This window comes from Lytechinus pictus, chromosome 8 (genome assembly GCF_037042905.1).
Source record: "Lytechinus pictus isolate F3 Inbred chromosome 8, Lp3.0, whole genome shotgun sequence".
Classification (NCBI taxonomy): Eukaryota; Metazoa; Echinodermata; class Echinoidea; order Temnopleuroida; family Toxopneustidae; genus Lytechinus; species Lytechinus pictus.
In genome coordinates, this window is record NC_087252.1 from 27,084,360 (window position 1) to 27,099,955 (window position 15,596).

Sequence of the window (15,596 nt, forward strand, 5' to 3'; positions counted from 1 at the left end):
AGCTCGATCAGCGCAGAGCCATAGCGCCAGGTCCCCGAAGTTCTCCATGCCCCAAAATAGCTAGCGCTAGTCTATGAATCCAGCAAGACACGTGCATGTTTTTCCCATAGCCGCTACCAATTACGCCTACGATCTAGTGAGTTCCGGAGACACCTGTTTCTATGTAGTCAGATGCGGAGCATTGCATTTTTAGCAATCATACCTGTAGAACCAAGAGCTGTTCTGGAGACCCCTGTTTTAAGACAATAGCTCAGTTGGTAGAGCGGACGTTTCGGATTCCGGTGACCCGGGTTCGATTCCCAAGCGGGAAGCCGTTGGTCCCCTGATTGCTTGCTCACAGGCATTCATGCTTTCTTAATAGCAGTCAGGTAAAAAACCTTGGTATAAAGACCAATTTTCAGTTCCACATCCCCCATTTTTGACTTTGGCGCGGCACATAGGTATCATGTTATAATTCGAGTACCCCCCATTTCAATACATAAACTCCACTCATGAAATCTAAGCTGTATATATGTACATGCACATACGTTACAGTATGAGCACACTGAACATAGGTATGTTATAATTCGAGTACCCCCCCCCCCCCCTGGGGCTGCATACATGCATGTAGATCTTTGGAGCTTTTCCTCTGTGATCTGAAACATTGACATTTTTTCACCTTGTATAGTCCACCAATGGCAATTTGTGCTTTGCTTTTTCATGCCTTTATAAAAACAAATATCTGAACATACTCTTGAATATTTGAAAACCATTGAACTGTAATTCCCATGCTTTTCCACATTTAAAGGGGGAGTGAACTGTGTGTGGTCTCTCATTGACTGTGTGTTATAAGTACATAGTCTTAAAAGTAAAGTTTTCAGATATCCACTATTAATACTACAGAGAATAAATTGACCTCTAATTGTATTTCTATAGAGAAACTAAAATGTTTTGAGAGGAAATTTAAAGTAATTGTTTTGCTACTTGGTAACATAACTATTTGGTAACATAACTATAAATGTATTGAGTAGTTAATTAGCCTGTTATCATTCAAGTGGGTCTATATTACTAGACTACACGAGAAGTATGGGTCAGGAAACTGGCCAGGTATGAGAAGTAGAGGACTTGAGATGGCGCTAGTGGTTCTTATCTGCTTGAATAATGCTTTGAACAAACAATACTACCATATCATTGGTTCGATTTAGTCCATTTTAGTACATAAACTCCACTCATGAAATCTAAGCTACATACATACACTGTACGCATACATGTATGTTAAAGTATGCGCACACTTAAATTCACCACCACAGATAAACACATGTATGCCTGTTGGACAGTGTGTTATTTAAATGATGTGCTGTTTGTACCTTATCTATTTCTCAACAACCACACATTTTGTGCCAGAATCATTCGGCACACAAACACATGTATGCGTGGTCATTTTATTGGAATCTGTTTGAACTGATTTTTAGATTGTTCCCACAACTAGCATAGATGTATAGTCAATTTGAGAGTTCACGGTGATGAACAAATGTTATAAAGTATGTTTTTCTTCTCTTGAATGTCCTCTAGGATTATGGGACAAGAACCGCCTGGCGACTCGTAAACCAAACAAGAAGAAAGCAAAAGTGAAGACGGAAAACAGCGAGACGCCTCCTGCGACACCCGAGGAATCCTCTCCTGGCAAGGCAAGCGATCTTCTTCCAGAACTGTCGAGCCAGCATTGGGAGATAGCGCGCCTGATAGCCATGGCTTACCGATCGGCAAAGGAAGCGTTGCCCCAACCACCTCCCAATGTAAGTACAGTCCGACCTCTCTTATCCGGCCCGCCCTTATCCGGATCTTTCTAATATCCAGATGCGCACTTGCCAAGATTTTTTTTCAATCTACTTCGTGGGGAAATGAGATTTCAATCTAAAATTACAATTCCTACGCAAACTCACTTTGATTACATGTACATATATTTTCCAATATAATCTACCTACAACCACATTATTTTTTATGCAAATATCTTACCCAAATCACCGAAAGAACTGTAAAGAGTTGTCCTTTTGGCTATGGATAACACACGGTGACAAAAATCTATACCATTACAAGTTCAGTTTATTAGCTCAGTTGATAGTAAAATCATGAATAATTATAAAGCTTTTGCATGGCTATCCATATTGGACCCCTGATAATTCCGCATACATTCGTAATTCCGAAGCTTCGTTATTCCGAAGGTTCGTTAGTCCGAAAACGAAATGATTAACGAACGTAATTTCGTTTTCGGATGAACGAACCTTCGGAACAACGAACCTTATTTCGTTTTCGGATTAACGAACCTTCGGAACATCGAACCTTATTTCGTTTTCGGATTATCGAACCTTCGGAATAACGCCACAAATGTTCGGATTAACGAACCCTTTTACGTTTTCGGATTAACGAACATCGAGGTATAGGCAATTTACGTGTTTCGGAATTACGAACCTTCGGAATAAAGAACCTTCGGAATTACGAACCTTCGGAATTACGAAGTGTAACCGATAATTCAAGGAGCCTCTTCCTACCGTGTACCCATTCACCTCTGTTGGGTTTGAGTGTAGCACAACGTAGGTAAATTTCTTGCTAATAAGGAAAACATGCCATGGCTAGGAATTGAACCCACGCCTTCTACATGTATGTATCATACAACATGTACATCTTTACAGATTGAATGTTTAATGTGTTCCTTTTTTTTGTTCTTTCTTACATGTATTCCGTACATTGGCCAAAGGTGATTCCAGAGCCAGCCTTCCCTGACAGTTCTTCTTCAACATCCCGTGAAGGACCTGAAAAATCCAGCTGTCAACTTCCAAAGGATACTGCTTCACCGGGTACCTCACCCCTGCATAACAAGGGACCAACTTACCCAGAGACTCCTCTGGCCTCAGAAAAAGTCCCCAAGAAGAAGACATCTCCAGAATGTGAACCTGGAGAGACCACCAGCAGTTCCTCGACCTTGCCACCAAGAACTATCCCCCAAGCACCATCCTGTGATCTCTCATCGACTTCATCATCCTCAAAGCAGGGAGCCGTGTCTCCAGGAGCTGTTAAAACGGCCGAGACTCTGCCATCTCCTTCGACCTCTCCTGCCTTGAAGAAATGCGAGTGCGGATGCATAATTCACAACAAGCCACCTCATGAGACTGAACCTGAAGCGGACCTTGATGTATCATCATCTAAGCCATCGGTCCAAGAAACCTCCAAGGATATCCCGTCCAAAGATCAACCTGGCACGTCTGCTGCGGGGTCATGTCCAGGTGATGATCAAAGGTCAACGCTTGCAGGGGGTAAGAAAGGCTCTGTGATTGTCCCACAGATTATGGAGATTGTCGTGCTGCTTCTGAGGCATATGATAAACTTTGCCAAGCAACTTCCTGGGTTCCAGACTCTCACCAGTGACGACCAAGCAACTCTTATCAAAGGTAAACTTCACTTCATTGAAATTTCACCATCACGTATATTTCCTGATTGTTATTGTTAACTCTTAACATACCATACACACTACTAAACCCAACGCCACAGTGCTAATCCGATGCTAATCCTCTGTGCCAGCCACAAAACCCCCCTGTGCCACATTGATTTTGGGATCGCGAGTCGTATTCACTCCTTTCAATAGTCATGATTACAATTGCTTGTAACTCTCTAGTGATTAGTTTATCCACAAAATATTGTGTAGTAAAGTTGTAGGAAATTTCATACTTCTTATAATGGTGTCCTCATTATATGGATTGGTTATTATCTTTACCGCTAAAACAGTGGCGTAACTACGGGGGGGCATGGGGGGGCACGTGCCCCCCCAATCGGCTGGCAAAAAAAAAAAAAAAAAAAAAACGGGGAGAAAGAGAAAAAGAGGGAGAAAGTGAGAGAAACGTAGTGGGAAGGAAGAACTTATTGTTAATTATGTTATATTATATTATAATTATGTTATGTTATATTACATTAAAATAAAAAAAATCATAACTTTATGAAACATAATTTGCTCAGGGCCTATGTCTTCATTGTTCCTGATGCTCGCATTGTCTGTTTAACGAGATATATAATCCTGTTGTACTAAAACCTCCCGTTTTCAAGTCAATATACACCAAATATATTTCCTCGCACTTCGAATTATTATTGTTTTATGTAGTAAAATATCATTTTAAGGTCTTAATATAAAACATTTCCCGTCCGTGCTTTCGTTCGCATTAGTGGATTAGTGAAATATGTCTGCTTTTCATGAATTCCTAAAATCAGTCCTTAAAATGTCCCTTTTTCTGATCTGCATATCAAAAATTACAGCGTGCGCTCGCATCATTTGGTTAGTGAAATACGCATGGTCTACTTGAATTCCTACAAACAAGCCTTATAGAATGCCCCTCTTCAGGTGTGAATTTCCAAATTTTTCTCCTCGCGCTTCGCGCTCGCAATATTTGACTATTGAGATGCGTATGATAATCATGACTACAATGACTACAAAAAGTATGTCTTTAGGTGTAATTCTAACAAAATCAGCATGCGCTTGGCACTCGCATTAGATGACTATGGTGAGATATGTGTACTCTTAATGGATTCTTTTAAAAAATAGTCATTAAAATATGCATGTTTGGGGTCAATATATACAAAAATTTTAGCTCGCGCTTCGCGCTCGCTTCATTTGGTTAATGAAAATTCGTATGGTCTTCGTGAATTCCTACAAACAAGCCTTAAAATGTCCCTATTCCATGTATTCAGGTCTGAATTTCCTAAATTTTCAGCTCGCGCTTCAGACTCGCAATATTTGATTAGTGAGATGCGCATGTTAATCATGATTACAATGACTACACGTGTTTTATGTGTTTGGATGCATATAATTCTAACAAAATCAGCAAGCGCTTGGCACTCGCATTAGATTACTATGGTGAGATATGTATACTCTTAATAGATTCCTAAAATATAGTCCTTAAAATGTCCGTTTGGGGTCAATATATACAAAAATTTCAGCTCGCGCTTCGCGCTCGCATTGTTTGTTTAGCGAGACAGGTACACATCATGATTACAAAAATTTGCTTATAATGTCCCTTTTTTAGGTCTGAATATCAAAAATTTTAAGCTCGCGCCTCGCGCTCGCATTATGTGATCAGTGACATACATATCCGTTTAATGACACTGTCCTTAAAATGTCTCTATTAGGTCAGCATACCTAGCAACTGAGCGCGCGAAGCGCGCTCACTAGGTGACTCAAATTTTTTGCTGGTGCCCCCCCAATGCCGTGACCCACGGTACGCCACTGCACTAAAATATGAGTTGTATCAAGTGTAATAACCATCTCACGAACCTCATCAGGATAAAAAAAACCTAGGTCTCTTCCCTCTCGGAGGAGGGGCCATATCTTGTAAAAAATGTAGAAATACTCGAAAAAGTCGAATGTAAACCGCGTGAGTAAGTTGATCTGTCAGAAAGCAGAGTTCGCACTGCACACAATAGTGCTAATTACGGCGTGCACTCGATGCGCAATACAATGCAAAACGGCGTAACAATGATTGTAAATCCGAATGTGCGCAGTCATGCACGAAGCAGGCGAGGGTAGGAAACAATGCAAGCAAAAAGCAATCAATAGTAGGCGTGCAAGCGCGAGTGTGGCATGTTATAGTAGGATACGTAGCGTGCACGAAGCACTCAATGGCCCGTATTCTGATAGCAGGTTTAACTTAAACTCAGGTTTAAAGTTACGGTTAAAGTATGGATAGCCAATTGTTACATAAATCACTAACAGGAGAGATATCATACTTCAGCTCATTTGGCTCTCAAATCGTTCATAATTGTCTGAAGTATAAATAGATGATTGTCCTCACCATCGATGAATCAGGAAAGAGCACAGTAAACATAAGAAACATACAACTTAATAACAATTTTGATACTTTTGGCTTCCCATACTTAAACCACAACTTTAAACCTGAGTTTAAGTTAAACCCGACTTCAGAATACGGGCCATTGAGTTAAAGAATGTGCCATTGCTTCCTTATCAAGACTATTTTGGGCATGGTTTCCTCTATAATATTTTCTTAAAGCTATAAAATGAAAGTAGTTGCAGTAAAACACTGATTTCATGAGAAGTCTGTAAAACCAAAGTAAATTACTATATCATCGTGGATCTAGATCTGGTACAGTTTAAAGTGAACTTTGTGAAATCATGAAATCTCAGCTGAAAAACGATCACACTGAAGATCGCCAACACATTTAGGCACACATGGGACAGTGTATTATTATTGCTGGAATAAAGACCTGACGGAAATGTCCGGATCCGCGCTTATTTTGCTTATTTCTCAGCAATTACACAATTTCTTCCAGAATCCTTTGGCACATATTTCTTATTCATACAAACAGGCACTTGGTTGGTCATTATATTGGATTCTGTAAAAAGTCATTTTGAGATTGTTACCACAACTGGCATTTATCTTTAAATGCACTGCTCATGAAAACTCCATGATTACCAGTCTGCTTGTCGATGGCCATTTGCTTTGCAATCCTGAGATAATATCAACCAGAATTATCATCTAAACTTTTTGTCTCACCTGCATAGCAGAGTGAGACTAGGCGCCGCTTTTCCGACAGCGGCGGCGTCAACACCAAATCTTAACCGAAGGTTAAGTTTTTGAAATGACAAAATAACTTAGAAAGTATATGGACCTAGTTCATGAAACTTGGCCATAAGGTTAATCAAGTATTACTGAACATCCTGACTGAGTTTCATGTCACATGACCAAGGTCAAAGGTCATTTAGGGTCAATGAACTTAGACAATGTTGGGGGAATCAACATCAAAATCTTAACCTAAGGTTAAGTTTTTGAAATGTCATCATAACTTGGAGAAAATATATGGACCTAGTTCATGAAACTTGGACAGAAGATTAATCAAGTATCACTTAACATCCTGCTTGAGTTTCACGTCACATGACCAAGGTCAAAGGTCATTTAGGGTCAATGAACTTTGGCCGAATTGGGGAATTACCATCATAACTTTGAAATTGTTGAATTACCATCATAACTTTGAAAGTTTATTGGTCTAGTTCATAAAACTTGGACATAAGAGTAATCAAGTATCACTGAACATCCTGTGCGCATTTCAGGTCACATGACCAAGGTAAAAGGTCATTTAGGGTCAATGAACGTAGACCATGTTGGGGGAATCAACATCAAAATCTTAACCTAAGGTTAAGTTTTTGAAATGTCATCATAACTTAGAAAATATATGGACCTAGTTCATGAAACTTGGACATAAGGTTAATCAAGTATCACTGAACATCTTGTGCAAGTTTCAGGTCACATGATGAAGGACAAAGGTCATTTAGGGTCAATGAACTTTGGCCAAATTGGGGGTATTTGTTGAATTACCATCATAACTTTGAAAGTATATTGGTCTAGTTCATAAAACTTGGACATAAGAGTAATCAAGTATCACTGAACATCCTGTGCGCATTTCAGGGGAGCGTTTCATGAAAGGACTTGTCAGACGTTTTATCCGACAAGTCCTATTTTATCCGACAGTTACCATAGTAACATTGCTTATCAGCCAATCAAAATCAAGGAAACATGTCAGATCTGACAACATGTCGGACAAAAATGTTGATGAAACACTCTGCTTGTCACATGACCAAGGTCAAAGGTCAATGAACTTTGGCCATATTGGGAGTATCTGTTGAATTACCATCATAACTTTGAAAGTTTATGGATCTGACTCATCAAACTTGGACATAAGAGTAATCAAGTATCACTGAACATCCTGTGCGAGTTTTAGGTCACATGTTTAAGGTCAAAGGTCATGTAAGGTCAATGAACTTTCGCCATGTTGGGGGTATTTGTTGAATTACCATCATACCTCTGTAAGTGTATTGGTCTAGTTCATAAAACGTGTACATAAGAGTAACCAAGTATCACTGAACATCTTGTGCAAGTTATAGTAGTTTTCAAAGTCAGCACTGCTGCTATATTGAATCGCGTGATGCAGGTGAGACCACCAGAGGCATTCCACTTGTTTTATTGGTCATCAAATTTAATTTTCTGGGAACTGAATTATTATTTGCTAACCCCTGACTTTGTGAAAAGCATTCAAAATTTTTTTGGGGGAAGTTAATGTACCAGAGAGAATTTATTAATCCAAGTGACTGAAGCTTGCTTTGCCTCGGGCAATTGTCAGGCCAGGAAAGATGAGATAATCCGCCCTTTCACTCTTTAAAAAGATTGTAATGTGAACGATGATTCCAGTGAAAAATAAGGCTAATGAGGTATTTTAGCACGTGTGAAACCAAACTAGAACATGATTAGGTTATGGAATGCTAATCACAATCACGAATTCAAATTCTACTCGGGTGGTGAATTCCATTTGAGTTTCACTCAAATTGCGGTACAAATTTTGCGTGTGAAAGGCTGGACCTCCTAAACATCTTTTTTGGGGGCGGAGCTTACGTGACCTTTCAAGCACTTCTGTAGATAATACGATTGTCATGAACTCATCGAAGTTTGTATTTGTGATGCAGTGGTTTGATTGACAAGTCACCAAGGACACATACCGCCTTCGCTCGGGAATTCAAATCCAAATCACAGTTTTTGAGTGAGCGTGTGAAAGTTTCGATGATTCTAGAGACAAATTGCAATCATCATTACAATGATGATTCAAGATTCACGTGTGAAAAGGCCCAATGACTGTGCCAGAAATCAAAGTATTTCCAGTGGCATAATGTCTTCTAGTCATAATTCTCTCTTTATTTTGTGTGATTGACATCAGCTACAGCTACAGGTTACAAGTTTTTGTCTATTTGCAACAGGTGCTTTGGTGGAATACATGATCCTCACTTCGTGTCCTCTGTACGACATCGAGAAAGGCCAGTTCAACAGTGAGATCTGGCCAACGCTTTCCATCGACCCGGATCAAGTAGAGAGTGCCGGGTTTATCACTGTCATGAAGTCTGTCATGTCCTTCGCCATTAAGATGCAGAAGCTTGCCCTGAGTGAGGAGGAACTTGGTTTGCTCTATGCGTTAGCTATCATATCACCAGGTTAGTTTATATCTGTCTGTCTGTCTGTCTGTCTGTCTATCTATCTATCTATCTACATGTATCTGTCTGTCTGTCTGTCTATCTATCTACATGTATCTATCTATCTATCCATCCATCCATCCATCCATCCATCCATCCATCCATCCATCCATCCATCCATCCATCCATCCATCCATCCATCCATCCATCCATCCATCCATCCATCCATCCATCCATCCAATCTATCATTATATCTATCTCTATCTATTATGTATTGTTACTTTGTTACCAACGTTCATATATAAATGTATTTAGTTTCCAATTTTGTTGTTTTAAAATGGTGATTGCTCTCGCTCTCCTTAAAACTGAGTCCCTGTCCTTGCCCCTTGTCATGAATTTTAACGAAGCCATAACTTTCTAATTGTCTTATTTTTTTTCTTATTTTTCTCTTTTCCAACACAACATTTTATGACCAAGGGTGGATTCTCCTTGAAGCTCTTTAACTCTACAATGTGTAATAAGTATGCACTTGTTGCCTTGGCAACAATGATGCTAGTGTTCTTGCTAGTTTTCTTTCATGATGACGCAATACATTTTGTGTCATTTCCCCTGAAGAATCACAATGGTTACAGACTTACAATATCATATAGAATTTTGTATCAGGGTCTTTCCATGAAGTTGGGGTATGAATTGTGACATTTCAGAATTAAGTCAATACTTAATACCATACATTTATTGTTTGCAGGCTTTACATTTGTATTTATAATGATCATGAATTTTACTGGGAATTTTGCGCCTTTTGGGGGTCATTTACCTTAAATTTTCACCAAGTTATTCAGCAAAACAGTTTTTAACGCTGTTTAATGGACATGGTGTCTGGTAGCATCGGGATATTTGCATTTGGTCCTAGAAGTCAAATTATGGCAATTAGACTGACCAAAATTTGAAAAAATATGTACATTTACTTGTTAAGTCAGGTAACTAAAAACCTCAGATTTCCTATGCATAGTTTCAAAATTAAATTTCAAAATTGTCACGGTGTCCATGAACATTGTAGCATTGGGAACCTTGTGTCACATTTGGTGGACACCGAGTAGCATATTGACAATTTTAAATTTTCTTTTAGAAGTATTAATAGAACTATGTAAAGGAAATCTGAGGTATTTAGCTCCCTGACTTAACAAGTAAATTTGCATATTGTATCAAGTTTTGCTCAAACCTAATTGCAGTAATTTGACTTTTAGGAACAAATGTTAAAGGACAAGTCCACCCCAACAAAAAGTTGATTTGAATGAAAAAAAAATCCAATAAGCATAACACTGAAAATTTTATCGAAATTGGATGTAAAATAAGAAAGTTAGGACATTTTTAAGTTTCACTTAATAATTCCCAAAAAACAATTATCCTGCTCGGTATGCAAATGAGGAGATGGATGACATCATCCATTCACCATTTCTTTTGTATTTTATTATATGAAATATTCAAATTTTTTCCTCATTGTTGAGTGAAGCAACGATAAATTCTTTCCTGAACATGTTGAATTAGCGTTGCTTGATACAATATGCTTCAGTAAAGTTGGTCCTTATTGTCATAAAAAATATGAATATTGTTTAATTGAAACAATACAAAACAAATTAAATATTGAGTATAAAGGAACATCATCAACTGTCTCATTTGATTTGCATGTCACTGATTTGTGCATGTCACTGTTTTGTGAAAAATAAGCGAAAATTTAAAATGTTATAACTTTCTCATTTTGAATCGGATTTTGACGAAATTTTCAGTGTTATGCTAGTTTGATTTTTCTCTATTTATTCAAATCAACATTTGCCCCTGTAACTGCATGATACCCCTAAATTTCATTTTAAAAATCAGTTTAAATGGCCCAAAATTTCCAGTGAGATGTATGTACGAATCAGGGGCGTATCCAGGATTTTCCAAAGGGGGGGGCAAATTTTTCGGAGGAAAATTTTGACAAGCGCCCCCCCCCAAAAAAAAAAAAAAAAAAAACCCACCAAACCAGCAAAAAAAAAGGTTTTCAACCACAAATTAAGGATATCTCGTAACAGAAGAAATTTGACAAGCAAAAAAAAAAGGTCTTTTCTCAAAAGAGGGGACACACCTCGGTTTTAATGGCATTTTTACATAATTACAAATATTAATTTTGCCTCTCAAAATGTGCCCCCTGTGCCCCCCCCCCCTGGATCCGCGCCTGGTACGAATGTACAACCTATGAACAATAAATGCATAGTGTACTTAGTCTCTTAGTTATGCTGAAATTTCACAATTTGTGCCTCAACTTCATTGAAAGACCCATCAACAGATTCATCTGTTTATGATGGAGTCTTTACAATACTTCATCCTTGAAGATCGTCAAGACCTGGGCCCCATCTTACAAAGAGTTACGATTGATCCAATCAATCGTAACTCTATAGAAATCCATAATTTTTTTGTACATAAAATTTTCAAAATGTCCTTTGTAAACAAAGGCAAATACACCAAATAAGCCAGTTCGTAGTTCCTTTCTGCGCTTGATCAAAAGATTCTACGCATGATCAGAGGAAGGTCATTTGTACTAAAGTGACATGGTGGTTTAAAATCTAATGAGATAAGCACCAACTTCAATGTCTTGATTATTCATATATTCTTTTGAATTGTGTTTTTCATTTACATCCAAAAACAACAACAATGCGTCCACGAACGACTGGTATTTCACAGTTTGCCTAGTACATTGTGCAACATGCTATGATATGTATTCAAAGTAGGAATGCAACAAATACCTTCATAAAGTGTTCATTGGTGTGCTATTCTAGTCACCTGGTCTATTCAATTTCTTCATCCTGCTATGTAAGGCATGCTTACGTAATATCTTGCTTTGAAATCTGCCTATCATAATGAAAGAAATGAAAGGTCATTTGACCAAAATTGTCCATGAAGTAACTACGAACTGGTCTTTTGTCAAGGAAACAATGAATTCATGTAATTTACGTCATATCTAGAAAACATTTTGAACATTCATGCATTTTAGATGTTGACGTTGCTGGCCGTCCATAGTTGAGATTGATCGGATCAATCGCAACTCTTTGTAAGACGGGCCCCTGGTCAACAGATTCTTTATTTTTAATTAGAGATAGTGAATGATGAGAAATAATGAATCTCGATCTGCTTTTATCCTTGAAGATCGTCGAGACCTGGATGAAGCCATAAAGGTTGAGGAGCTTCAGCAGCCGTTGGTCGACGCTTTGCAGACCTGTGTACAGATAAACCATCCAAAGAAGTTGGGACACTTTGCAAAGGTTAGGCTCGCTGGGACATGATTCGGAACTTCTTTTGGCATGTTCGGTTCAGTTGGTAGAGTGTCCTTCTCACAACCGTAAATGTAGGTCGGGAGTTCAAACCCCTGCCACATCCAACCAAAAGTAAAACGATGGAAGTTGCTGCTACCCTGTTTGGCGTTCAACATTTGAGGGATAGCACCACGTCGATCTGGCGCTGCACTGCAGCTGCTGTGTCCACAATCAAGTGGGCAAAGCAAATTTTTGGAGTATTTCATTTCATGTCTATTTCCAACAATAAAATATGGATTTTCATTTCAAATTTCGTACGCTTATTTGCATAATTAATCAATTTAAAAAAAGCAGTTAATTTTTTGAAGATTTTCTTGTACAGTCTTGTCGTTTACATCCGGCTCTACGCGCCTGCAAATTTTCGCAACGATCGCGCAATCAACGGCCGAGATCTGAGTGTGGTGTCAATTTGAACCCCCCCCCCCCTCCCCCGTATATGTCGGTCTGAAATAGCGCAGTTAAGATAGGGTTAAGTCCACAGATCTTGACAAATTTCTCAGGATTAACATGAAGGAGTGACATCACAATCAGGGCTTCAAGTTATGTGCATGTATTATGAAATGTATAAATTGAGAGCTGTTACGGTGCAGTAGAGCTGTAAAGATTTGATAATTATTTTTTCATTATTCTGACAGATCATCATGCTCCTTACAGAGGTACGTAATGCCACCGAAGCCTACATGGACGACCTGATGACCATCCAACTCAGCGGGAGCAGACTTAATCCCCTCCTTGAAGAACTCTTCAGTGACTAACTGGAGACTATCAGGTGAATCAAGACCTCATTCCACCCAATGGAAGATGATATTTTGCCGGAATGGTCTTCTCTAAAGACATTCTGCCTCGGGGCAAACTGACCTAATCCCCTTCTTGAAGAACTTCTCAGCGACTAATAGGAAACTATAAAATAAACTCCATTGAACCAATGGGAGATCCCAGGCCTGTGGATGATGTCTTGTACATTCCTCTTCAAATGGTATGCTACAAAGACTTTCCGATGCGGATGGATTGATTTCTAGTCCTTGCCATGAAGAGCTCTTCAGTGACTAACGGGAGGCAATCTGGAGCTCTGTCCAACCAATTATGAATGATGTTTGTTCAAATGGTCTGCTCTGAAGACATTCTGACTCGGCAGGAGCAGGTTAAATCCTTGAAGATTTGAAATAGTTCACCTCAGGACGCTGTGGCGGTGTTGTAGCATCCTTGAAGCATACTTCAATGACACACTGGATCCCTCCACCCACAAAGTCAGATCCCTGTTGATGAAGCTTTGTTTGTTTGTGTTGAAATAGTCCTCATGGACTATCCAGTGACGTTGGAGCATCCTTGAAGCGTTCTTCAATTATAAGTTGGATCCTGCCACCCACAAGGGGACTCATGAACTGCATTGAACAGATCCCTAATGATGATGCTTTTTATGTTCTTGTTGAAATTGTCCATCTCGAGGACTATCTGGTACAGTTGGGGCATTCTTGAAAATGTCTTCAATGGCAATTGCCTATTCCCCTCACTCTCTAGCTAAGTTGGAGCATACTTTCATCTTTTCCTGGAAGAAGTCCTCTGTGAGAGACTCAATCCTGCATTATCAATCTACAAAAAGTTTGTTGCCTTTGAGATGAGGTTAATCACTCCATTCCGTCTAAAAGCTGAGGTATCAAACTTGATGATACTTTAGGAAAAAATAAGGTATATCTGTCACTCATCTGAAGCAAATTATTAATTTGTCAATAAAGTTGATTCATCCCTTTAAAGTGAAATGGGCGGCAACAAGGGAGTGAATTTTTGTTTGCTGATCCCAGACTTTGAGAAAAGCATTGGTGATGCCTGTGAACAGAGAAGTATTTGGGGGAAAGCAAACTTGGTGTGCCAGCGAGAATTTCTTCTGTCAAGCCTGCTTGGCCTCTGGCAACTGTCAGGCCAGGGAAAAGTGAGATAATGAATTTACCATAAGGCAATTCCCAGTGGCATTACAAAGCGTCTGCTGATCATCAAATTCATCCTACTCTGGGTGATTTTATATCCAAATGACATAAAAAATTCTTTATAAAAACACACAATAATACACCTGTAATAGTCAATGAGACATTTTCCAAACCTAGAAATGTTCTTTTCCAGGAAGTTTTTTTTTATTCATGTTCCTCCTTTTTGGATCTGACCTGGAGATGTCCTTATATTGCAAAAGTGAGAAAAGAAATGGATTCTACACACCCTAAAAAGATGTATTCCTCATCATTCTGTGGCAGGTGGTTCAAAAGTTAGGTTTTCTAGATGGCATCTGGCGGCCATTTTGGATTTATGCAAATTAGCAAAATTGCCCAAAGTTGAGGTTCGGGCAACCAAGCTGAGTTTGTTTGAGGACCCATAGGAACATGAATCAAGAATAAAAACTTTATCGGAAAGAACTTTTCTAGGTTGGTGTACTACAACTATGGGACTGTCAAATCAACTATATTTGTAGTTGGGAAAATGAAAATTCAGGGAGGACCACACATTCATGATTTTCTTTACCTCGGCTGTTATACTTGTATATGTGACATACCTCAATAGAATATAAAATTACATTATTTTGTAAGTTTTCAAAGCCATTCAACATAGTGTGAAATTTGATTACATTTTTATTCTTATATTGTTTATACCCTTGTGATAATATCTATCTGTTTTTATTGGCAATGGTAAAGATTGTTATTTATTCACGTTTTTCATGTCTTTACTCCTTGAAAAGTTGATAGTTTCTGCTCGTTGGATCAGAGATCACCTTATCTAGCAGTGTTTAGTTCAGTTGGATCAGAGATCACCTTATCTAGCAGTGTTTAGTTCAGTTGGATCAGAGATCACCTTCTCTAGCAGTGTTTAGTTCAGTTGGATCAGAGATCACCTTATCTAGCAGTGTTTAGTTCAGTGAAAGCCTTTTAGGTTCAACGGCATTGAACTTTCCCTGTGTGGCAGAGGCGAGGGATCCCGTACAAAGCCTACTTAGCTTGTTGTACGCGAGCAAATGGGAGGCTGAATGTCAAACATGCGTACCGTTGCACAAAAGACGTACCGTCAAAAATGTACCATTGCACGGCTTTAGGAGGTGACGTCACAATACGATTTAATTCATTGCGCTCAGTAAAAATGAAGGTGCAATACGCGTATAAGCCTGCTGACTACTAAAAGCGCAATGCTGCCCAAGGTCATGTGCGCTTGTGGGATTTTGCTTTTCGCTTTCAGTATTTTTCCCCCGAATTTTTTCCTCCCTTTTCATAGATTACTAC

The 15,596-nt window shown here is 38.9% G+C and overlaps 1 protein-coding gene across 1 annotated transcript; it reads left to right on the forward strand.

Moving 5' to 3' along the window:
• Positions 1-535: 535 nt before the first annotated feature.
• On the forward strand, positions 536-14,516 carry LOC129266948 (retinoic acid receptor gamma-like). Its single transcript, XM_064104181.1, has 6 exons — positions 536-554; positions 1,552-1,775; positions 2,735-3,425; positions 8,783-9,013; positions 12,173-12,288; positions 12,975-14,516. Exons 1-6 carry the CDS (start codon positions 536-538, stop codon positions 13,092-13,094), a joined length of 1,401 nt encoding a protein of 466 aa, XP_063960251.1. The 3' UTR covers positions 13,095-14,516.
• Positions 14,517-15,596: the final 1,080 nt, after the last annotated feature.

Bases quoted from the DNA above. Each gene is read 5' to 3' on its own strand.
- LOC129266948 (XM_064104181.1), top strand. The intron at 1,776-2,734 runs GTAAGTACAGTC...CATTGGCCAAAG, and splicing joins TGCCCCAACCACCTCCCAAT to GTGATTCCAGAGCCAGCCTT. The intron at 12,289-12,974 runs GTTAGGCTCGCT...TTATTCTGACAG, and splicing joins AGTTGGGACACTTTGCAAAG to ATCATCATGCTCCTTACAGA.